The 26855-nt window shown below is 49.9% G+C and overlaps 1 protein-coding gene and 1 long non-coding RNA gene across 9 annotated transcripts in view; both read left to right on the top strand.

Moving 5' to 3' along the window:
* Positions 1 to 4632: 4632 nt before the first annotated feature.
* On the top strand, positions 4633 to 20199 carry LOC135178393 (uncharacterized). Of its 4 annotated transcripts, XR_010303492.1 has the most exons (4): positions 4633 to 4766; positions 4864 to 4963; positions 7927 to 7995; positions 8891 to 10842. It is a non-coding gene; the product is annotated as an uncharacterized LOC135178393 (long non-coding RNA). The 4 variants fall into 4 exon arrangements; XR_010303493.1 differs by lacking the exons at positions 4633 to 4766; positions 4864 to 4963; positions 8891 to 10842 and adding exons at positions 5870 to 7386; positions 18497 to 20199; XR_010303494.1 differs by lacking the exons at positions 4633 to 4766; positions 4864 to 4963 and adding an exon at positions 5870 to 7386 and having other exon boundaries at positions 9442 to 10842.
* A 1666-nt stretch (positions 20200 to 21865) lies between these two features.
* Positions 21866 to 26855, top strand: part of SGCZ (sarcoglycan zeta) — a 165021-nt gene continuing 160031 nt past the window's right edge. For 4 of the 5 annotated variants that reach the window (XM_064149351.1, XM_064149354.1, XM_064149340.1 and 1 more), the window contains exon 1: positions 21866 to 22879. In XM_064149351.1, the coding sequence (XP_064005421.1) occupies positions 22841 to 22879 (39 nt within the window). In that variant the 5' untranslated portion in view covers positions 21866 to 22840. The remainder of the gene's footprint in view (positions 22880 to 26855) is intronic. The other variant, XM_064149345.1, reaches the window with a different exon arrangement.

Raw genomic sequence — 26855 nt, 5'->3', positions numbered from 1 at the left:
ATCTTTGTGGTTAGTTCCTGCAGCCCCTGTATTGACATACCTGTAACATCAGGAGCAGCCACGGAAGTGTACCTGGAGGTGTTGACACCAAACCTGGTCTGGTTGGTTGGGCAGGGCTGGGTGCTAGGTTGGGCTGGCTGAGCTTGGAGCTCTCTTCCAACCTGCTTGGTTCTATGATTCTGTGAACAAGGCCTTCTCCTTGTTTTGTTTTAAGCCTGTTCCTTGCCAATTTTGCTAGAGGTACAAAGGGTAAACTTCCCTTGGTTTTATTACCTGTGATGTTTGAGGTTTTACATAATCCTTCTATCAGTCATCTCTTTTCTGAAGTAAAGAGTGCTTTTAATCTCTGTCTTTCTGATCTGACTTATCTTCCACCTCTGGACCTATCCTAGTTCTCCTGCATCTTTTAACCCTGCAAGTCGAGATGTAGGCTTCCCAGACTTTCACCAGTGTCATCAGGACCATTTCTGTACTTTATTGCCTTCCTAATATTTTCTAACGTCTATTTCCCACTTTAGCTGCCTCTGAACATTCAGCTGATGCTTTCAGAAATCGACTCATAATGACTACAAGATCCTTCAGAGCTCATTCTTGTGCATCTGTAGCAGGGTTGTTGTGTTTTCCCCACCAAACGCGTTACTTTGCATCCACCGGCACCGAGCTCCCTCTGCCCTCTCGCTCCCATCTGCAGAGCCACTATCACAGGACATTCCTGCAGCTCGCCACAGCCAGCTGTAGATTTCAGCACTCTACACCTACCTTCTATCCACCCCACTCACCCTGTCACAGGCCTCCAGCAGATCCGTGAAGCAAAGCTGCAGCTGGCAATGCCATTCCCTCTGCACAGAGCACATTGTGGCCTTTTCCAGGGCAGCACAGTGCCTGCACCGCCTCGGGAGTCTGCCTGTCTCTGAGCACTGATGGCTGCTCCCACTTCTGAAGTTGGGCACCTCCTGTGTCTAGAAATATCTGGGCATCTCCTGCTGTCCTTCAGTCAGGCTGATCTGACCAACAGATTGCTTGCCCTAGTCAGTAATGCACCAACTCAATGTTTGCATTCCCTTAGTCCTCCTCCTCTCCTCCTTAACAAATGCAGGGATGCTTTGCTACGATGTCTTCTGCTGAGTTACAGGGACATCTGACACTCAATAGCAGACAGTTGCTTCCTCCTCCTCCTCCTCCTTCTTTGTGTATTGGTGAACAGAATTAATGTTGCTTCTATACTATGACCTCAGCTCTCTCAAGATCAGTCAGTATATTTCAGTTGTCTCAAGCTTTATTTCTGGTTGTGTTCCTGCTTCTGTGCATTAGAAACAAAGAGGTTTTTCCCAGTAACTTCTGTGCAGTTAATAACTTGGTCCTTGAAACTTCTTCTGCCTTTTCTCTTTATGGGTTTATATTTGGCAACCTAAATACGTATGAATGGATTAAAGGGTTTATATTATTTCATAATTTTTCTTCTTCTCGGTCATGGCTTTAATTCTTTTTGTTTCTAAGAGCTACTTTGCTGTCATAGTGCAACAGGTTCCCTGCTTGACTGCCCCCTTCAAGAGGAGTTTCGATAAGCAGCGTGCAGGACAATCTACAGTCAGAAGCAGCCTTTGTTCTGCCGTTAGCACTGCACTCTGCCAGCTGTTCCTCCTTCCACCTTTAGATTCCAAACTGCCACGTAGCCCAGCACTGCATGCACGGAGGGAAAAAGCCACCAAAGAACAGGGGCAATGTGCTCTGATGCTTTGCCACACTCCAGCAACTTGTGGATCTTGGATTTCCTGAGCAGAAGTCTTTGGACTTCTCTTTTCAGCGGGTTTTTGGCATGTATTTGTCAAGCAGATTTTTAACTCGGGGGCTCTATCTTTGCCTGTGGTTCAGTCCCACAAATACCAACTTCTACTGCCAAGCACTTTCACTAGCAAACAGTGCAGACGTAGGCACTAAGTGGGCACACAGTTCTAGGTGTTAGGAACAGCAGTTTCTGACAAAGCCATCAGCAAGAGCAGCATTCTTAAGTTCCTACTACAGCAGTAAAGCTGCCTGATTCGGTAGGATTTCATGTTTATGTGTTTCTTTATTTGCATAATCCTGGCTAAATGATTAGTTTTGAAATGAGAGGTGTGATTGGAGTAAGTTGAATTGAGATTGCAACTAACTCAGTACTTGTAGATTAGCAGAAAGTGTGTGGCCATGCAAAACGGGGATGATTTAATAGGACTGCTACTGAAGGACCTTGAATTAACATCAGAATGTATTGCTGTCTTGACTGTTGCAATTATGGGGCCAGGAGGAACACGATGGAAAGGTTGCACTAGTGAGGACTGCTGTTTAAGCTCTTCACTTCTGCCTGAGGAAGCTGATTAGATTTTGAGGCTAGAGACCTTCATCCTTCTGGTGGTACTAGGCACTTTATTTTGAGGAACCAAAGAAGGGGCAATGTGGGCTTAGGAATTCTCAGTAATATGAGGCAGTACCTCAGAGACAAGTTAATATAGAGAGCCACCTCTGTAAGACAGAGAGAAACAACTTGGGTTGACAGTTATCAAATCAACCCAAAGGCACAATGCTTCCACCAGTTATGCAAAGCAATCACCACGATTTCTTGCTGACCTGCAGTAAAACCTCAGCTGCACCAAGGCAGCAAACCTGCCGGATTTCCAGGCGAACAAGGCTGCGTGCAGCATGGGCAGCACTCGCTGCTCGGAGCTGGCCAGCTGCTTACAAAGGGATGTGTAAGGGAGATGAACAAGTAATAAACTGTTAGATGAAGAGGCATTTCTCCAAGGTTGTGATTCCTGCTGGACGTGCCACACAACTTCCCCTCGCACAAACAACTTTCATCTACCAAGCACAGAACCTGAACTTCGGTCTCTGTGTCAGTATGCCTCTGACTTTTTAAAACACTCCAGGTGTCACCAGAGGACAGAAACAAATCAAGTTAATGGTTTATGAAGTTAGGAAGTGTTTAAATTCAGCTTTTCAGCTGCAGTTGAGCAAGACTTTACAGTCACTCTCTGATACCTTAAGATGATGTAAGAGCACTTCTTCAAGTCCAGAAGTTCACAAGCTTGGTCTTCCTCACTACAGCGATGGATAGAATCATAGACTCATAGAATCAAGCAGGTTGGAAGAGACCTCCAAGATCATCCAGTCCAACCTAGCACTCTGCCCTAGCCAGTCAACCAGACCATGGCACTAATTGCCTCATCCAGCCTTTTCTTGAACACCTCCAAAGATGACGACTCCACCACCTCCCTGGGCAGCCCATTCCAATGCCAATCACTCTATCTGCCAACAACTTCCTAACAACATCCAGCCTAGACCTGCCCTGGCACAGCTCCAGGCTGTGTCCCCTTCTTCTGTTGCTGGCTGCCTGGCAGCAGAGCCCAACCCCACCTGGCTACAGCCTCCCTGCAAGGAGCTGCAGACAGCAATGAGCTCTGCCCTGATCCTCCTCTTCTGCAGGCTGCACACCCCCAGCTCCCTCAGCCTCTCCTCATAGGGTTTTGTGTTCCAGGCCTTTCACCAGCTTCGTCACCCTTCTCTGGACATGTTCCAGCACCTCAACATCTCTCTTGAATGGAGTAGCCCAGAACTGGGCACAGCACTCAAGGTGTGGCCTGAGCAGTGCTGAGCACAGGGGCAGAATAAACTCCCTAGATGGATTAAAAGCCTTGAAATTTTCAGCTTTGAAAATGAGCTTTCTTAGATCAGCATCCTGGTACCAGCTGGCAGCCCAGGCAATGGCTGAAGGCTTTGGTCATGGGCAGCATTTGGCCTTCCCAGGGGCTGTGCTGAAGAGTGGGGCATACCTGACCCTGAGATTTTGTGCATCCCCTTCTGTGGGAAGAAGAGGCCAGAAAGAAAACCAGAAGCAACTCTGGAAATGCAGTTGGGCTTTGTTTTGATCTGATTTATCTGCTGGCTATCTGGATTGCACACTGCCAAAGCAGAGTTGTTGGCAGGGCACTAGAAACAGGCTTGCTTCTTTCTGGGTGAATTTCAAGTCAAATATTCTGCTACTGGGATTCAGGCTGCATCAGAAAAGGATGGTGTAGACTGCAGAGTGTCACCACCAGACAGTGGAATCCATCTCTGTGGGCATTTAAGGGAATATCTGAGATGTCTGAAAGGCTTTTGTGGAACCCACATGCAGAATGACAGGCCCCCTAAGAGCTGGGTTTAAATATTTCCTCACCAGAACTCTGCTTTTCTGTAAGGGTGATGTGCTCCAAGAACCAGAGGATGTTTTACCTATGGCATAAGCAAAGTTTGCCTCCCTTCTATCCGTAATGAGGCTGATCCCACAACTGGGACTAACTCTGCACTTTTTCATACCTGCTCCTTAATTCCAGCAAAGACAGGGGGAGAACAGGCCGTGCTGCTGCCAGGTGTCAGGAGGGGCCTGCTGGGGAGAGCACGGAGGGGGAAGATCCTGAGTTTTCACCTGTGAACTGCAGGTGGCTGACTCCTTGCCTAATTAGCCTGGGGTGGTCACCTTTTCACAAAGCTTTTGTTTTGACTCTTCTGGTTCGCCTTGGCATCATTAAAAGACACTGTTTGGACTCTTGGGAGCTTGCTGGTTTAGTTTTGGGATGGTTGGCTTGGTGGCAGATGGGGGAGTGCCAACAAACAATTTCCCTTTGGGCTGTTTGACCATTGCCAAGGGTATGTGGTTTATTTGCTCTCTAGAGGCAGCTGTTTCGTGGCTGCTACTCTAAATCTGGGTGACCAGGAAGGTCGAGAGGATGAGAAGCAGTACACAGCTGCAGGTGTGGTTCCAGAGGGAAACCTATTCCAGTTTTGAAATGTTTGAAGCGTGCATGCATTGGGATTGGGACTAATTGCTCTTGCAATATGTGTCTGCAGCAACCCTAGAAGTGCTTCTTTTCTACCAGCTGCTTGAGAAAGCTCGAGTGAAGAACACTTCCCATGGATTCTGAGTCGTGCAGGAGCCAGAAGCAGCATGGTTGGTTTGTCTAAACAAAAAAAAAGCTTTAAAATACAGCAGAATGTTGCTAACAGTTAGTTCCAAACTGCCCTGCTCAGCCTGAGTCTGGCTCGGGCGGCTTGGTTGCTCCACAGCACAGGTGGGTTTCAGGGTGCAACCAGAGAGAGAAGAAAGCCGGCAGCAGAGATAGGAGTGTGGTGGGTTTTGTTTGTGGAGCATGAGAGTCTCCTCGGATTTGGCTTATGTTCAGAATAACAGCAAATCTATTTCTGTCTGAGTTTTATTTTAAAAGCACTTTTCCCACAGGCTAATGTCCCTGAAGAAAAACCTTCAAATAAATAAGGTGAATGATTGCTGTGATGCGCGGGCAAAAGGCTTTGTGCTTTCCGTCTGCTCAAAGAGGCTTGTGACATTGGGCGATAAGTCACCTACTCCTTGCCTCGGGTCCTGTCATACAAGGACCACGACGCTGCACAGGCTCCGAAAGCTCTGCTCTAACAGAAGAACCGCGTCAGAGAAAGTAGAGGAACTCCTGCCTGCTTTTGTCCAGGACAGTGACTCTGAGCCCGTGGCGTAGGACATCCTGGTGCCCCTTAGTCCTGGGCGCCGTGGCACTCCCTCTCTTCGGACTGGGTAAAGAGCCTGATCATTTTGCACTTCTAAACCGGGAAGCATAATAGGAGCCTAAATACCTATTAAGTGCCCATTATGTCCCCCATTAGGCACAATCAGAGCCCGGCTGAGTATGGCCTTAATTGCTTCTGTGTAAATGCTCCGGGATTGTGTTAACAGCAAGAATGACTTCGGCTGCTGGAAGCAACCCCCTGAACGAAGTGAGGCTCCTGGAACCCTGAACGAAGTGAGGCTCCTCGACCCCTGAACGAAGTGAGTCAGGCTCCTGGAACCCTGAACGAAGTGAGTCAGGCTCCTCGACCCCTGAACGAAGTGAGTCAGGCTCCTCGACCCCTGAACGAAGTGAGGCTCCTCGACAGCGGCGCCTTGCCCGGCAGCGAGGGCGCAGCTAAAGGCATCTCCTGCAAGGTGCCCGGATGAAACGGTTCCCTTGGCAAGCCTCGGCTAAACCTGCTACAGGGGCAGCACAGAAAGGACCCGGAGGGGTCGTTAGGTCAGTTGGGTGCTGGGGAGACGCCTGTGAAATAAGGTAGGAATCCTGTAGGCATTGGCCAAGGCATAGTAAAGAACTCGTAAGCAAGTACAAGTAAGGCCTGGAGAGTGAAGTGAGAAGAGTGCCCAGCTGCAGCCCTTTGCCTGCAGCAGGACGAAGGCTGTCACTCCTCTGGGCTGCCCCGGCCGTTCTCCTGCTGAGGAGGAGAGGCGAGAGCACCAAACTCTACCTTCAAAATACCCCCAAACCACATAATACAAATGGAGATCTCTTGCATGCAGAAGCTGAGCACTCTTCATCTCTGTAACAACGGAGAAGTGAGCAGCCAGGAGATCCGAGGGCAAAGGCCAAGGCAGCAGAGCCCCAGGATGCTGCACAAGGATGCTGCAGTGATGATGTTTGACACCTCATGGAAGTAAAAGAGGTCTGGAGAGGTTTTCCTCCTCGTTCTTCTTCTCAGTGCTGCGGGGAGTGAATGAAAAAGTGCTGTTGTCCATGAGAAAGGCAGCCTTGTGAGGCAGGAATCAGCAGGTCTTCAGGCACTTTATCGTTTTGGAGTGAAGATGAAGCCATGAGGACACTGAAATGAGCCAAAGGCTGTCCTGAACCTTCCTGTGCTCACGTGATAACCTGCTCTCTGCATCTCCACACATGTATTCCTCAGCACTTCACTTCCCCTGCAAACCCCACTGCTGTATCACTGCTGTGTCTTGGCTTTGAGCTATGCAGTTGTTTCGATCTCACATCTAGGGACACGAGGAGCACTAATTAAACGTACCTGTGCCGTGAGATTGACAAGCATAACAGTTTTGACCACTATCTAACAGGATTTTTTTTTCTCTTACTGAAAAACTAAAGTAATCTTTAATTAAAAATGCCACAATTTGAATAACTTTTGATGGCACCGAGATTAAAGAACATTCTGTCTGGGAGCTCTCATCACAAAGCCATGAGACCAGCGTGCACTAATAACACAGTCAAACGAAGAGCCTACAAAAGAGTTTAACATTTGCCACTTGTTTGCTCAGTTTGCTCTGTGCTTGTGCAGAAAGAACAACTACATACTTTGCAAAGGGCAGAAACAAAAGCATCAGTCTCTGGCCATTCGGGTGGTGCCCCTGCCCTTAATGCACGTCAGTACTGCTGCCTAGCTCCTGGCATGCAGGTGGACTCTATCCCCTAAGTGACTCATCATGTTACAAAGTTTGTTTGCTCTATGGTCCGTGAGCAGCAACGGCAATAACAAAATCCCCTCTGGTTGTCCAAAAACTTGAACAGTCCTGGAATACATCACCTTTGTGCTAGCTAAGTTACAGTGAGTTTCAGAATGGATGCATTGGAGGGGTTAAGGGAAAATCCCTTTCCTATGCTTGCTTTCTTATGTAAGCTTTACTGCATAAAAAGTTTAAACTGAATATATATAGATAAACATAGAATCACAGAATCAGTCAGGGCTGGAAGGGACACAAGGAGCAGCCAGTTCCAGCCCCCCTGGCATGCCCAGGGACACCCTACCCTAGAGCAGGCTGCACACAGCCTCGGCCAGCCTGGCCTCAAACACCTCCCTGGGCAACCCAGTCCAGCCTCTCACCACTCTCCTGCTCAACAACTTCCTCCTCACCTCCAGCCTGAAATATATATATATATATATATATATATATATATATATATATATATAATGTTGGGTGCTAGGTTGGACTGGATGATCTTGGAGGTCTCTTCCAACCTGGTTGATTCTATGATTCTATGATATCTAAGTTTAAAAAAAAAAAAATTTTTTTTTTTTAAAAATATATAATTAAATATATAAAAAAAACCTTCCCATATGTAAAGAAGAATATTTTTGTTATCGTAGGGCAGCTGAGCTGTGGAGTGGACGAGGAACAGGCACAGCAGTTGTCTCTCGGCTGGATCCGTGTGAGAGGTAGGTAAAGGGTGCATCACACTGAGCCCCCCCCCTCCTGCTTTTCACAGGAGAATCAAGTTTAGGAAAATACTAAGAATATTAGTGCAAATCTTGTCATTGTCAGGAGCTCTTCTAAATGAATTTATTCCAGATGAGGAAAATTTGTGCTACCTTTTTATGGCAAGTTTCTCATTTTATTGTACAAATGCAGCAATCATGTCCATGCCTCTAATGAGCTCAGCTTCCTCCTGACTCGAGAGATGAAGTGAGGCAAGCCTGAATTCCTCTCCATATTCAGTAGCTCACGGAATGAAATGCTGGCACTAAATCACAGGGAGCTGACTGCAGCAGAGATCTAAACTGTTGTGTACATTTCTATAGCCTGTTACCTCTGACAGTTTGTTATCAAAGTTAGGAGAAGCCATGGTTTGTATCTGATCTCTCTAAGTGTTCTGCTGTGGTTTTAACAACTGCGATAGACCCTTTCTGAACGGATTTTTTAGCTGTTTCTTCCCCTCCTATATGACTGTTGAGGCTCTAATTGAATAAGGGTAGGTGAAGGGGGTGAGCCTAACTTCTGTCAGGTAATTAAAACCCAGTTTCTAGAGTGGAAAACAGTGCAAAATGCTGGTGGGAGGCAGAGCAGTGGGAGTGGAGACCCAGGGAAGGTCTGAAATGCAGCAGCATGTGAATATAGTTTGCATCAAAATGCAAAACCAAAAAACATCTCAGAATATCACAAAATTAGAGGGAGAGAGGCTTGGGTAAAGAGAGCCCTTTGGAAAGGAAGCCCTGGAGCTCTAAGCAGGGAAACCAGCAAACTCCAACTGCTCAGCTGATGCTGATGACAGCAATGGGTAAGGGTATCTCAAACCCGACAGAGTTCAGCCCTTTTCTCATTCGCTACCCACAGACATTTTTGCGTGGCCTGGGCCAAAATGGCCCTGAAACGTCGTGATTCAGTGACAGAGCTTGTCCCAGGGAACGTTTCTGGCTTTCCACATGCAGAGGATTATCTGACCAATTCTGAGGTCTGGAAGCCGCCACCGATCCTCGCAGCCAGTGGCCAGTTTGTCCCCCTTCCAAGAGCCCGAGGCTTCGACTTGCTCTGCCCAGACTGCCCTGGGACATACCCTCTCTGAGGGTACAGACAGCACATGCCACTGCAGCACTGCTGGGCCTTCCAGGCCAGCAGGGAGCCTCCTTTGCTGCCGACTGCTTGGGGAGCTGGAAGAGCGTGAAGCAGGGACACCAGCCCTACGCCAGGTGCCTGCCAGCAGCGGGGCAGCGTTTGCCTCGCTGCCCAGGCTGCGCTGCTGTGGCTGGCACGGAGCACGGCACTCCTGGCTGGGGTCCAGCCGGCCCTGGGCGTGTGAGGCACAGACAGTGCCTGGCAGACTTGCAGGTATTTTTCTTGAATAAAAGGGAAGGTTTCCATAGAAACTTCTCCTTTATTTTAAACAGATTTAAAAGAGGAATTTAGCAAGCTATAAAACCAAGCTTCCAGAGCCCAGTTGAAGCTGTTCCTCATCGACTGCACTACAGCTGAACATAAGAGCCTGCAGCCTGGAGCTGACAGCGACAGACAGGCTTCTGCCAGCTCCCTTGCTCCTTCTATCAGTGCATAACCTCTCTTAGGTGACAGTGGCAGTGACACACAGTTTCTAGCACCCTCCATTTCATGAAAGAACTTCCTTAGAGCATCTCATCTAAGGGCTCTTTGTGTGTTCATGAAACCACATTTCCTGGACTTGAAATGCAGCGCAGACATCAGCCTTATTCTGCACAGCCCTCGCTGGAAAGTCAGCTTCACAGAAGAGCACAGCAGATGCGAAATGGCCTCCTCTGCTGCACTACATTTCCCAGCACACCGAGGTGCAGGAGGCAGGGCTCAGACCTCTCTGCTGGCTGGAGGTGAGGCAGATGGCATCCCCTCCCTTGCAAGGGACTCCTGCAGCAGAAAAGGCATCTGGAGGAGGCAGTTAAATCGGCCTCTTGGACACGGGCAAAGGCAGTTTACATCAGCAAAAGCAAACCAAGGTCCCGTTTGTCAGGCAGCCAGCTTTGCACCGGCTCCTTTTAAAGACACATCCACTTGCCCTCCCCCTCATAGTTCCTTGGGGCGCTTCTTTAATATTCACCATGCAGTAAAAGTGGAGATCTTAAAAACAGCCTTCTTTGGTTGTCTGTTTTTCCCTTTCTTATTACTCTGTGAAGCTTTTAATCGCCATTTAGTCAAAATGCAACCGATGTACCCGTGAGGAGCAGGTGCAAAGCGTTCCGAGCTGTTTCAGAGCAGCGCTGCAAGCTGGCAGTGCGCTGTGCGCTCCTGCGGTGCCCTGCTGCTCTTCCGCTCCACCCTGCTCAAAGCGCTGCTCTCCTTGCCCGCTGCGCTCAAGTTTTCACTGAAGAGCAAGTCCCTGTGATCGAGGGGATGGACTAATTCATCAGGGGTAACAGCCACGGGCACGCAGCCCTTTGGTGACCCAGGAGACAGATTGCTTCGCATTTCTGTTTGGTTTTGTTTTTCAGTGGAAAATAAAGCACAGCCAAACACATGCTCCATGAGAGAGGGTCAGCTTTTGATCCTGGAGTGCCCCAAACGTTGGAGGTTAGCACATTTTGCCCACACAGTGCTGGTTTGCATTTGCTCTGCCAGAAGAGGACTCAGAGTCCTCAGGAGCAGCGCAGGAGGCTGGAAGAATGCATGGCACAACCTCTCGGCTGCAGAGAGCAGCAGGGATGGGCTGCCTGTACAGACAGCCCTTTGCCACTTGGCACCACTGGGCTTCTGCTGCTTGCTTCGTCTTCTGAAAGAGCCCCTCTTCCACTCTCAGCAAGAATAAAGTGAGATACTAGTGTCAACACTTCTTCTTCTTCACTTGAAATCTGGACTTCGACCCTAAAAGTCTGCTGGCAGGTTTCTGAAGTGAGAATAGCAAGGGTAAGTGAGAGATGGGTAGCAGCAGTGTGCAGGAGACTGCTGGCACATGCTGGCCCTGTATCCCATAGGGAGCGGCTTGCCTGTCTGTCAGGAGAACAGCCACACAGATCTCAGATCTCAGACAGGACCCATGGAGTTCAAACTGCTGCCCTGCTTTTGTCACGTGTGAGCTGAAATTGAGATTCCAAGTTACAAACTACAGAGCAGATTGCCAGCCACAGATGCTGACTCACTGTGGGCTGATATGAGTAACTTGGTAGCTTACTCATCTAACACAGACACATTTGCAAAGCGCCTGGAACCTAGGAAGAGAAATGAAGTGTAGCAGAACATCAATAGAACACTTTGGTGCTTTCCTCAGACGGGTGTTTTGATTTTCATTTGCAATCTGACAGTTGCTGGAGAAGTGTTCCCTCACATATTGAAAAATAGTAATGATGCAAAATAACCTCTTCCCCCACCCCTTTTCCTTATTTCCACCTTGAAAAGACTCCCTGGAAAAGAGCTGTTTTCCCACGGGTCTGTTACAGCTCGCATAGCCACACTGGAAGCCTATCGAGGAAGAGAGTATCTTTTGCAAAGTAAAAATGTTGGTTTATCATCATCAGAATCCTAATAGCTGTAGGCATGTGTTGTAAAACTAAAAACTCATTAGGAAGTGGACATAAAAAAGTGATGGGCAAAGATCTCTTTAGGGTCTTGGTGCTGATCAACATGTACCTAAAGAGCCACTGCTTCTGGGTTTGTGTACTAAACTGCAGCAAGAAGCTGAGTAGTCCTTCTCGCTCCCAGTGAGCCTGTCTGCTTCACTCAGTCCTCACCAACTCCAGCACCAGTGTGTGCCTTGGAGTCCCAGCTCTCTGAGATGGGGGCTCACAGCCACTGCAGCAAGAGACATTTGTGTGTTAAACACAGGACAGCTTCCTTCTGAATTTTCACTCCATCTGCAGTTACATCTAAAGAGATAAGCAAATTATCCTCATATGGGTTCTTGAGATGGTGAACACCTTCAGCTAGACTTGCTGAACAGCACATTCTGCTCCTCTCTTGCAAGAGACCACCTCGAAGGTCACATCCAGTTCTGGCACCCCCAGCAGAAAGACACAGAGCTGCTGGAGGGAGGCCAGAGGACGCCACAGAGATGCTGCAAGGGCTGGAGCAGCTCTGCTGTGAGCACAGCCTCAGGGAGCTGGGGGGTGCAGCCTGCAGGGGAGAAGGCTCCAGGGGCACCTCAGAGCTGCCTGCCAAGAGGTGAAGGAAGGCTGCAGGGGGACTTTGTATCAGTGTGATGGTTTGGGAGTTACCTGCCCCCATCACTTATGAAATCACCCAGACTAGACCCAGCTGGCTGGAAGTAAAGGAGTGAAGCTTTATATTCACAGCTTAGCACAATTGTGCCAGCAGATGTTTACATTATACTTACGGCTATATAAAAGTTAAAAGTAATACAGGAACACGATAACCCTCCCAGAAGTCAGACTGCCAGGAGGCTCACGACCCAAAACTCCTCCCTCCTTCACCCTCTTTCTCTCCTGTCAGAAATAATGAGATCAGTCTCTGCATATCTCATGTAATAAATCTGGAGACATCTGAGGTGAGATGCCAGAAAGATGACAAGAAGGTTAGAGGAAAAAGGGTTAGGTTGGATTAAAGAGTTAAGGCAGAGGCAGCCACACAGACCACCAGAGAGAGAAGGAACATCAGTGAGAGCTGAGCAGTGTGTGAGCAGTGAGTGTCTTACCTACATTTTGACCATTTGTGTTTCTCAGCAGAAGACTGAGTGATACTGGGGACTGCTGGTTTTTTTTTTCTTTCTTCTTGCAGCTAAGGATTTAGTTTCAGCAAAATATTCCAATCAGCCTCAAACCAGCACAATCAGGGGCTCTAGAGACAGGCCAAGGGGAAATGGTTTGGAGCTGAGGCAGAGCAGGCTGAGAGTGGAGCTGAGGAAGGAGTTGCTGAGTGTGAGGGTGCTGAGAGTGTGTCCCAGGCTGCCCAGGGAGGCTGTGGCTGCCTCCTTGCTGGGGGTGCTGCAGGCCAGGCTGGATGAGGCCTTGAGCAGCTGAGTGTAGCTGAGAGGTGTCCCTGGGCATGGTGGGGAGAGTGGAGGGAATGAGCTCTGAGGTCCCATCTAGCCTGAGCCTCTCTGGGCTTCTATGATTCAGTCAGGAAAAACAAGATGTTAGGCCACTTAGGCACTGCTGTCTGGCTACCTGGTGGGGTGCAGATAAAAGATGGGCTGTATGCTGCTCTTAGAGCTGCCAAGAAGGCCACCATTTCAGAGAGCACCAGCTGGAATTACTGACATGCACAGAAGTACTGCAAGTAGTTCCAGTGTGTAGCTGCAGTGTTTCAGACGGAGGGGCTCCCCAAGGTGCCATGTGTTTGTGTTGTACCAGAGGGGATCGCTCCGCATTGCCCGTGGCACTGCTACTGCCAGTCTGTGCTGTCAGGAATCACCTGTGCACGCATTCTGTGTGCTGGGACCTGAATGAACAGCTCAAAAAAGCAGATATCAGAGCAGATGGCAATGATTTACTGAAACACAGCCCTCTTGAGAAGGTTAACTCATGTTTTATCCTGGGTCACACATCCCTACTTACAGCAGCAGTATTAACTCTGCTGCTCCTTAGATCATATGGGCAAGGCACAGAGTAAGACCTGAAACCAGCCTAGAGCCCAGGCCTTTCTCCACTGGAGGAAAGTGCTGCATAACCCTTATGGAGAAAGGTCTGAAGATGCACAGAGATTGTGTAGGCTGCACCCTTCCTGCCAGCTGCAATGCCTTTATTGCTGCCTGTCAGTTCAACCTATTCTGGATCTGTGAACAAATTTCAGGCTGCTATTAAAGGTGCTCTATATTAAGTGCTGGCATCCTTTTTTACCTTTAGTTTGTCTCTAGAACAGGTGTTCTAATCATTAAGATTTTATGTCAGAGTACAAATGACAGAAAGTCTGAAATGAGCTGGGTGAGCATCCTCTTCCCCATGGTTAGAGGCATGGCAGTGGCAGGTTCAGGTTTGAGGCTGCTGTGTGCTCAGTGCATGCCAACGCCTCTCCAAACAACCACCAACCTTCGTTTATTAGGACTGGGCTGCGTTTGCCCTGGTGGCTTAAGGAAAGAGCCTGCAGGGAACTCAAAACCCCCCAAAGAAGCCAAGAATTGTTTGTTAGGGGTTTACTGGACCCTGGTCAGAAGCACAGATGAACACAGGACACTCTGGGTGTGCAGGACCCCAGGAGGAGCAGTGGGGTGGCAGAGCACTGCCTCAGAGCCATCCATTGCAATGCTCTCTCCAGGCTGCATTGCACAGAACAAGGACTACCTCTCTCCAGCCCTAAGGCTTGACTGTCCCCTCCCGTACACACAGCACTGAAAGGAGGAATGATGCATGCACTGGAAAGGCTGGCAGCAGCCTCTGTGATGAAGGTTAGAACTCCCTAGGGATGTCATGTCCAGGAAGTGGTGCCCTGTGTGCAGCACTCTCACGCTTCATTATTTCCAGACCGCAGAGTAAGTTCCTCCAGAAGTGATACAGAACTCCTACAGTTATTGATTTTTGAAATGCTATCTCATACTCATAGAACAATTTCTGTTCTCTGCCTCTACTCTGTTCATAAAGGAATAGAAAATGTCCAAGATTCCTGGATGTGACCCTAGGACTGCACCATTTCAGCAAAACCAAAGCTCAGGTACTGCTGGAATACACATCCAGCAGTAACCTGCACCCAAACCAGAACAGATACAAAACCAAATGAGCTATGTTCTGTTTGCATAGCCTAAAAAGTCAAGTATCATAGAATCACAGAATGGCTCAAGCTAGATGGGACCTCAGAGCTCTTTCCCTCCACCCTCCCCACCATGCCCAGGGACACCTCTCAGCTACACTCAGCTGCTCAAGGCCTCATCCAGCCTGGCCTGCAGCACCCCCAGCAAGGAGGCAGCCACAGCCTCCCTGGGTAGCGTGGGACACACTCTCAGCACCCTCACACTCAGCAACTCCTTCCTCAGCTCCACTCTCAGCCTGCTCTGCCTCAGCTCCAAACCATTGCCCCTTGGCCTGTCTCTAGAGCCCCTGATGCAAAGTCCCTCTGCAGCCTTCCTGCAGGCTGCCTTCAGCTCTGGCCAGGCAGCTCTGAGGTGCCCCTGGAGCCTTCTCCCCTGCAGGCTGCACCCCCCAGCTCCCTGAGGCTGTGCTCACAGCAGAGCTGCTGCAGCCCTTGCAGCATCTTTGTGGCCTCCTCTGGCCTCGCTGCAGCAGCTCTGTGGCCATTTGACAGGAGCACAGGATGTGCACAGCTGCAGCCAGTCCAACAGGAGAGGTGTTTTTCTGTTTTCTTTCTCTGTCTGTGTGTGTATAAGAGAACCAGATTCCCACATTCTCTAGTACAATTTCCATGCTGCTGTTTACAAGCTGTAGTGACACAAGCAGATCCTTTGAGAGTATTCAGATAGATAAAATATGTGTAGTGGGAGTTTAGTGCTTAACTGCAGGAAGGAGAGCAATATCACACAGAAATGGTGCAGCAAGAAGCTGCCTGAGTCCTGCACCCAAGCAAGCCTGCTTTGCACTGGATTTGTCTTAGGGTTGATTGAGATTTTATCTGAGCTCTACAAAGGCTGCAACAGGTGTTCACACCTCACTAGACAGCAGAGAATCCACGGGGAAGGGAAATGTAAGTGCAAGAAAAGCTTTTGTCAAAGACTGTTTGCTGCTCGGCAGACAGGGGCACACAGACCTCAGGAAGCTTGGCTGGGAAGGGACTGCTCTCAGGTCTGACAGTCACAGCTTCATGACTAAAGCTTTTTACACTCAGTGCTTTCCTGCAGGGTAATGCATACCCAGTGAGGATCACTGCCTGCATTCCGCACCTGTCCCCCTGGTGAGGGTACTCCACGTGGTCTTTCACAAGCAGGTGAGAGGAGCTCTGTTAGAGCCCTGGTAAGGCCTGCTGATGGTCCAGAGGTTGCTAGTGGGGCTCAGGCCCATGCACAGGTACAAGCACACAGTTAACCACCCGAGCCTCAAACCACCCCTTCAGGAACCTGCCTCCCAGATGCACTGAGTGCTGCTGGTGTTTCTCTGGAGCAGCTGCAGCTGCCCCTGTGAGACTCTTCTGTCGACACTGTGAGCTGTAACCTCGCCTGATCCTGTGAGCAAGCGAGCTCAGAGGTGTTGCTAGTATTTGTGTATTAAATATCAATGTATACCCCTATCTTTGCATGGCACTTGCTGGATATGAAAAGGGAAAGGTCTCTGCCCTCCAGAGCTTTCAGTCTAAATGCCACTGGTGCCAGCAGCGTTTCCCTGCCGCCGCAAACACGCACGCTTTGGAGCCGCTCCTTTCCTGCGGCCGGGGCTGCTCCAAGCACAGCGCTCAGAGCCACTGCCTTTGCCTGCTTGCTTATTTTCCCTGCGTCATGGCATTTATTTTGTTATAGCTAAAGGCTTAGGGCTTTGTCGACCTAATGATCTCTGTGCACCCTTACTCGAGTGCTCCGTTAGTTTCCAGAGCTCGGTAACTCTTTTTCCCAGGAAGCGAAGTTCTCAGGGGCCCATATGCATTACAAAGAATGGTGCATGTGGGCTGTGCGTTATTACAGCACCTGCCATTCTCTGAGCTGTGCACATGCTGGGCTTGGTGAGGCTGGGAGCGTGGACAGTGCTTCATTTTGGAATGTCCTAACTGATAGGCTGCCATTTGGGCTGCTCCGCAGTGATGCTGTACAGACCTGCATTCGTACACTTAGGCAGATGGCAACGTACAGTTCTCCCCATCTTACACATGTGGAAGCTCAAGCAACGTGGGAAGTGAGTTGCTGAGAGGCACGAGGTTACAGAACAGGTCAGTGGCAGAGCAAAAGTAGCTTTCCTAACTATGCCATCTCTCAGCTGGATTACTGTGTGCATAAATCTGATCTCTTGAGGCAACTTGGCAGAAAATGCATCTGCTCTTGGCAAATGCCACCTGCTTTTTGCCCTCGCTAAAGACTTTCATTCTTCACTGTCCCCAGCTCACATTGTCTCTGAATTGCACATTGCCTTCTGTCTGTTAATTGGTAAACAAGGCACCATAAGGAATTGTTCCAACCAGCACTGTTTTTACTGTACAATTTCTAACCTGCCAGGGAACTGAAAGTCTGATAGACAAGATTTGAACCAGAACTCCTAAGAGTGAAATCAGTCTCAAATAGCTGTATTAGAAAGGTAAGGATTGCTTCCCCTGTGTTAGCTTTCAAATAGGCCTTCTGCTGGAGTCTTCACATGCAAGTGGTTAGTACAGAGTCTTTGGAAAAAGAGAAAGACCCAGCAGAGGGATGGAGTAAAAAGGGAAGGGTTGCGTGGGTTAGTTGGAGTGATGAGAAGGGCAAGCTCAAAAGTATGGCAAAGGTAGAAGCTGAGCTTTCTAGGCCTAATTCAAGTTGAACTACTTCATCTCTTCAGGTTTTCTTGTTATTAGTTCAACCTGTTACCTTTTTTATTCCTGCCTTCAGATTCCATTCATACATTGCAAAGACCTGTAGTCTTTTCTGGGTGGCATAGTAATAATTACATGACCCCCAAGTCAGACACCCACATAGAGTACAGTGCTGCAACTCTGTTGATTGCTATTTACGAGCACAATGATGCCAAGCCAATGCAAGCTGAGAGGATCACTCACAACAAATCTTTAAATACCCCAGAGCTTTGGTTCAGTGTAAAAGCACTTCTGCAGTGAATAGAAGAATGATTGGGATGAGTCTTAGGTATTTTCATTGCCAGCACATTTATTTACTCACATGATAAAGCTAAACATAACAGCTCACGGGAAACATCTCTTTGCTCTCTGCTCTGTTTTTCTTATTACAGTGTTGTGGTTCTTCCATGTTCTTGTAACATCTTCCATGTTATAAGCCTCAGGGCACAACAAATGTTGGTGGGCCCCTCTGCACCTGAGAAGTCTTTGCTAGCCCAAGCAAAATGATTTTTCTGGTTTGTGATAAGTTCTGAAGCATGGAAGGTGGATTGGTATTTTACTGACTTCAGCCCAAAGGTCTCCAGTTTGACACTGCTCCACATACTCTGACCAAGAGCTGATTCTAATGCCACATACATGCACCCATGTTGGCCTGACACCCACTAGTTAATAAACAATAACTGTGCACTGGGGAGCAGCATCACAAAGATTTTCATACATGCACCCATGTTGGCCTGACACCCACTAGTTAATAAACAATAACTGTGCACTGGGGAGTAGCATCACAAAGATTTCTAGGTGTAAAGGTTTCCCTTAACACTTGCAGAAAATGTAGCCAGGCTGCTTAGGAACTGTATTAGGACTCCTATGCACTCAGCTGTGATGCTGAACCCCAGCCTGAAATGCTGGGTCTGTGGGTCTGAGGTTGCTGCTTTCAGAATGGAAAATACCAGTGGCAGGTTCCAAAAGAGCTGCACTGCCTTCTGAATTGTTCTTCCCTTCTTACGTTGGGAATATTGTCCTGTGTTTTGAAAGGATGAGAAAGGAGACAGCACAGCACTGTGAAGGCTTCCATCACCTTCCATGGTTTCATGGTGACTGACACCTTTTTTTCAGCTGTGTATGTGTAACTCTGGCTTGAGTTCAATCAGTTACTGAGCATGTGGGCCCAGACTCAGACAGACACCCTCAGAAGGAAGCAGTCTCTACCAGAGATGACTCAAACCTTCATCAAATAAGTCACCTTTGGAAGCATTTATCTTCCTGCACAAGCTGTACAAGAGCCTAAACCAAGCTACTGTATGATCTGCACCTAGAGAAGATCAACTCACCCAAGAAGGTCTTGTCTCAGCCCTATCTTGGAAACTGCTCTGCCTGAGAAGAAGCATCACAAAGATCAGTGTGCTGACGAGGGGATGAAACACTGTGCCCTGTCGCCTGGGACATCCACCCACCTCTGTGGCTTTGGAAGGAGACAGAAATAGCGACAGCAGCCATCTGCTGTGCCTGCTTCAGAAGCTGAAAGCTGCACATTCCCACTGCCCCCAGAGCAGGTCTGAGCTGCACTTTCTCACTCTCTGGATGTCTCACAAGGGGAGTTGGCTGCAAACTCTACATTAGCTTGCCAACACGTGGTGATTATAAACATGTTAGGAACATGCTCCCCTGCTGTGTGTGTGCAGCCTTGGAAAGCTGCACGATTGGGCTTTCAAAGAAGTCCTGCAGGCAGCTTCTGCAGATTGGGTGAAATTCTGTCCTGCCCGGGGTGACTGCTGCAAAGTCCTGCCTTGTTTCACTGCCCTGCCCTTGTACTCTGGTGTCAACACTGCTGCAGAAGCATACAGGGAGGATCTGCAGAGACAAAGTCCTTCTAGCCTTAATAAAAGGGAAAACAAGCAAACAAACAAGCTGAAAGATTAAATACCAAAAAGTAACCTAAGCCTGACCTCAACCTGACAAATACTTCAAAGGCAAACACTCTGTTTTCAAGGATGCTAACTCTTCCAGGATTCTCCTTCTCATACAGGATTTAACCATATCCCGACAATGGAATCTTTCATTATTTCCAGTATGTAATCCATTGTTATGCTGACCAGGAATGCCTCACAGGGGAAGATGAGGGCACAGGAAACACACAGGACTAGGCAGTGAGTGAGTTTTCCTTCAGCACCACGTAGAAGGGAAGATGAAGGACAAACCAGGACCGCTGGAAGGCCTGCAGGTGAGTGATGACTCCATGAACAAAGGAGATACCTCGGGTAAGGCAGGGGCGTTTATACAAATAACAGGATTCTGCCCTTGGCCCACCACATGCTGAGCAAAGAGCCTAAGGTCAGTGCCACTGCTCAGTGCCTGCAGACTGCTGCTTGCTTTCTGTTCTTCATTTCCAGGTGCTTTTTGGTAAGCATGAGGCTCAGGACTCATTTTCAGAGCTCAGACTCTGATCTGCTTGAAGAATGTTCTGGCTCCTCTTCGGGTCTGGTCTGTTGGATTGCTTTCAGCTTTCTCCTGTATTATTGGTAATGATAATATTTGCCCTCATAGTAAAAATGCCTGCTGACACTGGAGCAGAAGACAGCTGTTAACAGCACTGTGTGAAGGAGAAAGCCCTCTTTAAGGAGAAGAATAATTCCATCCTGCATGCAGCAGCTAAGGCCACCACATGTGGGAGGTGAGAGAGGAAATGGCAACCCTGCCTTCTGGGGCAGGGCCCTGCAAGGAAAGCAGAGACCTCTCACAGATCAGACACCAGATAAAAAACCAAACCAGATATTTGAAGCAACTAAAGGTTCAGTCTTAATTGACTGTGGAGTGCCTATCTTGGCAATAAAAAATCACTTTGAAAGTTACTTGTTTGGTTATATTGCCTACAAAGAGTGAAACATTTTAAAGTGTCTGTCAAAATTAATTTGTTTTGCCTTGTTTCCTAAGGAAATTAAGCTCATCTGATGGCCCTGGCAATTTTCATTCTCGTCCATGAGCACTACCAACTAAACTCCACACAGGAATCTATCACAAGTATCACATCCCCACACTCTTTGTGCCAGTATGAAAGCAAACTGAGGAGTCCCCCATCTGAGAAGGGCTGTGGTGTGGCACTGACAAGACAGCAGAAGGTCATGGTGCTGTAGACTCTGTTTTGTTACAGCTGCATTTTGTGCCACTACTTGTTGGTCTACTATGAGCCATGCTTATCATGGACGTATTGTGAGGCTCAAGGTCTTCTGGTTATCCAGTGGCACTGGCCAGGGCATTAAGGTGCTCTCAGAGGATGTCCCCTGGCTGGTGTCACACGATGGGGCAGTCCCCTCCTTCTCCCAGGACTGCATATTGACACATTTGGGGAGGCTTAGGAGTGCCCTCTGAGAGGTGCTTTTGTTTAGCATGGTCTCTTCCAGAAGCCTGTCCCAGTTCTCCTTCGGGGGTTGGGCAGGGTAGGTGTTATTTTTCTGTCAGGGGAAAAAACACTCTTGAATTTGTATAGGTTCTACAGCAGCTTGATTTAGTGTCCACTTTGACAGCCTTTTACTTGGACAGGAATCCGTTGGCTCATGCAGGAGCATCGCTCTGAGCCTTTCTTTAATCTTCACAAATGGCTGTTCTAGATGAATGGTAACAATGATGTTTACAGTGCATCCACAATGAGCCTGGAAGTCGTGGACATTTTGCGCTAGGAGGAGAAATGTCACTTGCCAGGGTCTGCCTCGCATCTGTAGAGTTTTCCAGAAGGAGGGAGCTATACTCAGCCTTCAGAAGCGGCCATCGCTGGCTGTCTCCCAGATACTAAGCTTATGGTAACCTCAAAGTCTTTATTGGAAGCTGCAAACAAATTGAACTGGAAGCAGAGTGTGCACTTTGGGCTGCTAGATCTGCCTGCTCATGCCGAATTATCAGCAGTACCAATGCTATTTAAAGTACTGTAGGGAGGAGGTGATAGCACTGGGAAGGGGTGTTCTGAATTTGCCATTCGTGGAGGCTGGACTGGTAGCAGGAAACCAAGAATCACAGCCTCGTTCTCCAAAAGGCAGGGACCGTGATAAAATCAGGATCTCGGCGGGGAGGAACTTGGATTTTTCAGTCTAATTTTGTGAGATGTGAGCTCCGCAAGACGGTGACTCGTTTGGAAAAGGAGATTAGTAAGCGAACACCTGGGAGCGCCTCGGACTTCATCCGTGTGCCACCAGCACGGCTGCTCCGCCAGAGCTGCAGCACGGGAAGGATGCGCTCAACAGCTGCACAAATCCTGCGCGCTTCTCGCCAAGCGCCGGCAACTTCCACAGCACCTTCCTCGTCCAGACACACCTGCGGGCGTGCGGGCGGGCGCGGGGCTGTGCGGGCAGCGATGCAGCAGGCAGCGGCGGCTCTACACCGGCGAGCGAGGCTGTTATTCAGGACACGTGGGGCTAGCGGCAGGAGCCTTTCGGCGCGGGTGGCGGGGGCCGGGCGGCGCGCAGGGGGCGCGGGTGGGGGCCGTGCCCGCCCCTCGGGCCGCGGCGGGGCGGCGCTGGCGGCGCGGCGGCCGAGGGCGTTAAGAGCCGGGGCCGCGCGGCGCGGGCAGCGAGCGGAGCCTCGGGAGGGCCGGAGGAAGCCCCGCGCCGAGGGAAGGCAGGCACCTGGCGGTGACGGACAGCAGCGCGGCGGGGCACAGCGCTGCCTCTGCTTCCTTTCCTCTGCGAAGGATCCACCTCCTGCTTTCCTACCAACTCGCGTGGCATAACCTTCACAGGAGACCACCCCCTACAGACTTTCTAATCTTCGGGTTTCGGGTTGTTCTTGGCGGCTTTTTAATGCTGCTATTGAGAGAGTAACTGCCGAACAGTTCCCGGGTCTATGCAGGACTTGGGGGATTTTGTTATCTCGCCAGCGATAACAACATTGTTCGTCGCTAATGTCTTGTGCTCCCAGGGTGCTAAATTAGCTCCCAGAGCAGGCATGGCGAAGAGCGGCTTTCACCACAGACTGTCCTCTTCGCTTTGAACACACTGGCTGGGTATTTGCTGCATGATGCTGTCCAGGGAAGCAGGGTTTTTTCTCCGGCTGCTGTGATTCGCCGGCTTCGGAGCTTATTGCAGAGGAAAAAAAAATTTTTTTAAACTGAGTGGATTTTCCCCCCTTCTCCTCATTTCCAGAAGACGGAGATCTTTCACCAGGGAAGGATCACCTGTCGCTTTAATCCTCGAGGGAGTTATATTTTTTTTCTTAAGTGAATTTTATTTGTTTCAGTCCGTTATTTATTTATCCATCCATTTCATTTATTTACTTAAACCGACGGAGGCGTGATTCTGGAGAATGAGACTGAGGGAAGCTGCCAGGGTTTGGAGGACGACGCTGAGTTTAGGGTGGAAGCTAAGAGACTAGATCCCTCCCTCCCCCTCTTCTTTCCCCGCCGGCGCCGCTTTATTTATTTGTGTTATTTTTTGGCACAACTTCCCTACTTTCCCCTCCGCTCAGTTTCTCTGCATGGCCAGATCAGCAAACCTGGAAGCAGAGGAGCTCAAGGTAGGCGACCCGCCGGGTGATGTCCTTATGATATGGGTTTGGACCTCGTCCTGTCCCCGCTGCCTGGCCGCGGGGGAGGGGGTGCGCGGTGCGGTGCGCGGGGCTCCCGGAGCCGGGCAGGCGAAGAGCTGGAAGGCAGCTGAGCGGCTTGCGCCCCCCAGCCCCTCTACCCCGCAGCCGCGAGCACCGTCGTAATAGCACTAATAATAATAACAATAATAACAATAATGGTGGTGGTAGTGATGATGGTGATGGTGCTGCCCCTGTGCTCTCGGCCTTGCTTCAACACTGGGGGCAGCAGCAATCTCGCCCTGGAAGGAGGCGGCTGCGAACCTGCGGGTTTCCCGGCAGAAGTTGACTCTGAAGCCCTTCTCGCTTGGCCATCTCCTCTTCGTCTTCCTCCTCTCTCCCTCACCACCGGGAGCGAGGGGGGACATCCTCCTCATCCTTACTCACTCACCCTCGGCGAGGTGCCCCAGTCCCCTTCCCAAGCCGAAAAAGCAGCGGCGGGATGAGGAGTAGCCGGCGCCAGATCGGCCCCCGGCTCCGGTGCTGCTTGAACAATAAAACTTCGCATTAGGACGGCGCGAGTGTGAGGATTTCCCACCCCCCCCGGCTCAGCTCTGGCTCTCTTCCCTCCGAAGGAGCATGCCCGAGAGCGCTGAGCATGCTCCTTTGCGGAGTTGGAGACACTGCCCACACCCGCTGCCAGACACCAGCCCTGGGGCGAAATGGGCTCCAGTAATGGTTACGGTAACCACAGAGATGATAGCAACGACGGTAACGTCAGGAATCATAATAACAACAACAATAATCATAATGACAACAGCAACTACATAATGAATGCCTTCACCTCGAAGGTGGGTCCAGGCAGGCAGCGATAGTGGGGAGGAGAAGCATGGCGAGAGTGCCGCGGGGCCGCCCGAGCAGGAGCCGGAGGGGCGGGGGACAGACGGCTTTCCGCCGAGGTGCGAAGGCGTCGCTGCGCGGCTAGGGAAGCGATGGGAGAGGATGCGGAGGACAGCCTTCCACCCCTACCGCACACTCAGCCCTCCCCGGGACACTCACTGAGGGCGCCGGCAACCCCGCGGCTGGAAAGGGCTGTGCGCCGGGGAGGGACACCGGTGAGCATAGAAGTGCTGCCCTGTGTTCTTTGACAAGTCAGGTCGGCAAATACATGAGCATAGTTGTCTGCAAGGCAGCAGTGAATCGACAGATTCACACCTCGGTCTTGCTCGCAGTTGCTGTCAATCCCTAGGGAGAAGCAGGGCAGAGCTGTAGCAGCGCCCTGGAGAGTAGGGCCGAAGAGGCATCGGAACCGCTGCGTGCTTGGGCCGCTGAGCCGAGCGCTGCGCGGCACTGCCGCTGCCGGCCCGAGCCGGGGAGTCCTCTCGCTGCTGAGCCTGGGCGGGATTCACGGGAGACAGCTGGTGCGGGAAGGAAGGGACCCGAGTCTTCCAGTTAAGGAGAAGGAGAGAAGTTTACTCCAACGGATTGTTTTAAGAGACTCTCTAAAGCAAACATGTTCGTGCCAAAAGGGGCCCGCGCTCAGCAGGGCTTGCCCTCAGAGGACAGGCAGGGCCCGCGGCAGGGCTGCGGCGGGGCCCCGGGCGCAGGGCTGGCGAAAGGGAAAGGACTCTGAATCCCGCGGGCACCTGCGCTGCATTTACAGCGGATGCTGCAGCGTGCGCAGCTGAGCGACCTTGAGCAACGCAGCAGAGCTGCGAGTGGCACTGCTCGGAAGCATCAGCACCTTCATCCTTCTCTTGAGAGGAGCTTAGAGAGAGGCGTCTCCGAGCCGCTCTCGGGAGCTGGGCAGCGGTCTGGGACAGGCCGCTGGGCACGATGCTTCCCCTAGCGCTCGCAGGTGTCCTGTCGATGCGTGGTGCTCCCGAAGGCTGGCAGGCTGCCGCCCGGCGTGGCAGGCTGGCTGTGGCCGCTCCGCCCCGGCCGCCGGCAGGGGGTGGTACGGGCCCGGCCTTGGCCCCCGGCCCGCCGCAACTGGCCGCGGCGGACCCTCGCCTGAGCGGGACTGTTGGTGCCAAGCGGCCGTGCAGGCTGCACCAGCGGCGTGAGACCTTCCCGCAGTGCGAGCCGCCCAGCTGGTGACCTTGCCGTATGTAACTGAGCGCGATAAAAAGCAGCTCCACGCTACTCTAAAAGCAAGGAAAAGCTTTCATCAATTTCTCCCTAGCCTCAGAAGAGGTAAGGTCATATCAGTGCTCCGTTCGTCCCCACTGGGCCAGCAGAGTGCCTTAGCAGACCACAGGGACGCGCAGTTAGCAGGCAGCTGTAGGACCTGAGCTGTCCCACATCCCATTGCACGGAGGGCTCGTATGAGAAATGCCACATACGGTAGCAGGATGGCGTAGCAGAAGTTGCCAGGGATTTTGCAAACAGGCTGGCAGTGTCTTTCACGACAGTAAGCTTCCTCCATTCTGACAAACATATGTCAGTGAGCATAAAAAAGAGCGTTAATTTTGCCACCAATACTGCGAGTCAAGCGCGATGGAGCGGTGCTGTGTAATGATGATAGTGGGAATACATACTATGCACTATCTTATGCTTTTAAGTGGGTCAGCAAATACAGCTTTGTGTGCTGTTTGCTGCACTGGGTGAAATGGGTCCTGGAATATATAAACGATAGATACAGTGAGGCGTAATGAATATACGTTTTGAAGGGTGGCAAGCTGAAGACGTATCCTGCCGGTGAGGGTGGCTGTACTCCTTACTAGTCTGTGCACGAGTTCCTTGTGGAAGAGGGCAGTACTGGAAACAGGGAGTGCTCTGCCAGGGAGCTGGAGCTGTCCTGGTTTTCCTTTGATCTGTCTCATCCCCTTTCTCAGATACATGCAAGAACTTTCCTCTGACTTCTTAATTCACAAGCCTGTGGGGTTTTTGTGTTACAGGAGTAGGACTGAAACTGCAGACTAAAGAATTCTGCAGCCTTGGGTTTAGTGTTGTGAAGCACTTTGTGTTAGATAACACTTTGAATATGCTTTGAACTACAGTGCTCTACGAGTGCTGTGTTTTTGATAGGGCTTTGTAATTGGTACACACACATAAAATGGGATGAATTAACTTACCCAGTTTGCATTTAATGTATTCAAACATTATGTTGAGGCATTTGTGTTTAATTGCTTGGAATTGGCTGAGTTTGGTTTGCAAAGAGGAGCGAGAAAGCCTTTGTGTTTTCTGCGCTGCTGCTGATTTGTGATTTTCCTTGTCAGGGGACAGGTGATTGCAGATTCTGTCCTTCACACTTTGCCAGCCCTTTGACATGCGATGTCCGTAATGTGCATGGGGCCCGATTTCCTCTGATGTTTGTTTAGTAACTACAATGTGTGTGTATCTCAGATAGGGGGAGGTTTTACTCCTTGTAGTCTGTAAAGCTTTCTGCTGCTTTCTTGGAGGAGCGTTGGTTTGGAACGGAACATGTGATAACAGGGAGGTTATTAGCATGGGGGAACCAAAAAACGTCTGGGAAATCCACTTGCAGCCTGAGGAGTGTGAGTTTTTCATTACAAAGCCAAGATGCTATTTGCAATAACCTGTTGAAGTGTCTTGAGAGTATCACTTAATATTCAGAAATGCTAAACACTGCACACTGTTTTCAGACCACCTGGTGAACATCAGCTGATCTTCTTTACTTGGTTCAGGAGTGAGTAGTTACAGTCTGTTTGCAGCTTTACATTTCCTGGTGATATAAACCCACTAACTTAGCACTACCATGACAGGTGGTCACGTATGAGGTTCTGCAGTAATACTCTTCTAATGCCACCTCTGTAGCCAGTGAAATACTGGATAAAAAACCTCAAGCAAGAAGGTCAAACGAGACAAATTCAGCACTGTTGTGATCTCAGCGTGTAAATCGCTGCACTGTTTAAATTAAGAGGAGAGCTAACACCCAGAGGAATTCTGTAAATATTTTTTAGTTCTTTTTTGTTTTTCCCTAAAAAGGAGCCTGAGAAGCTCT

This window comes from Pogoniulus pusillus, chromosome 9 (assembly GCF_015220805.1).
Source record: "Pogoniulus pusillus isolate bPogPus1 chromosome 9, bPogPus1.pri, whole genome shotgun sequence".
NCBI lineage: Eukaryota > Metazoa > Chordata > Aves > Piciformes > Lybiidae > Pogoniulus > Pogoniulus pusillus.
This window is presented reverse-complemented; position numbering and strand designations above follow the sequence as displayed.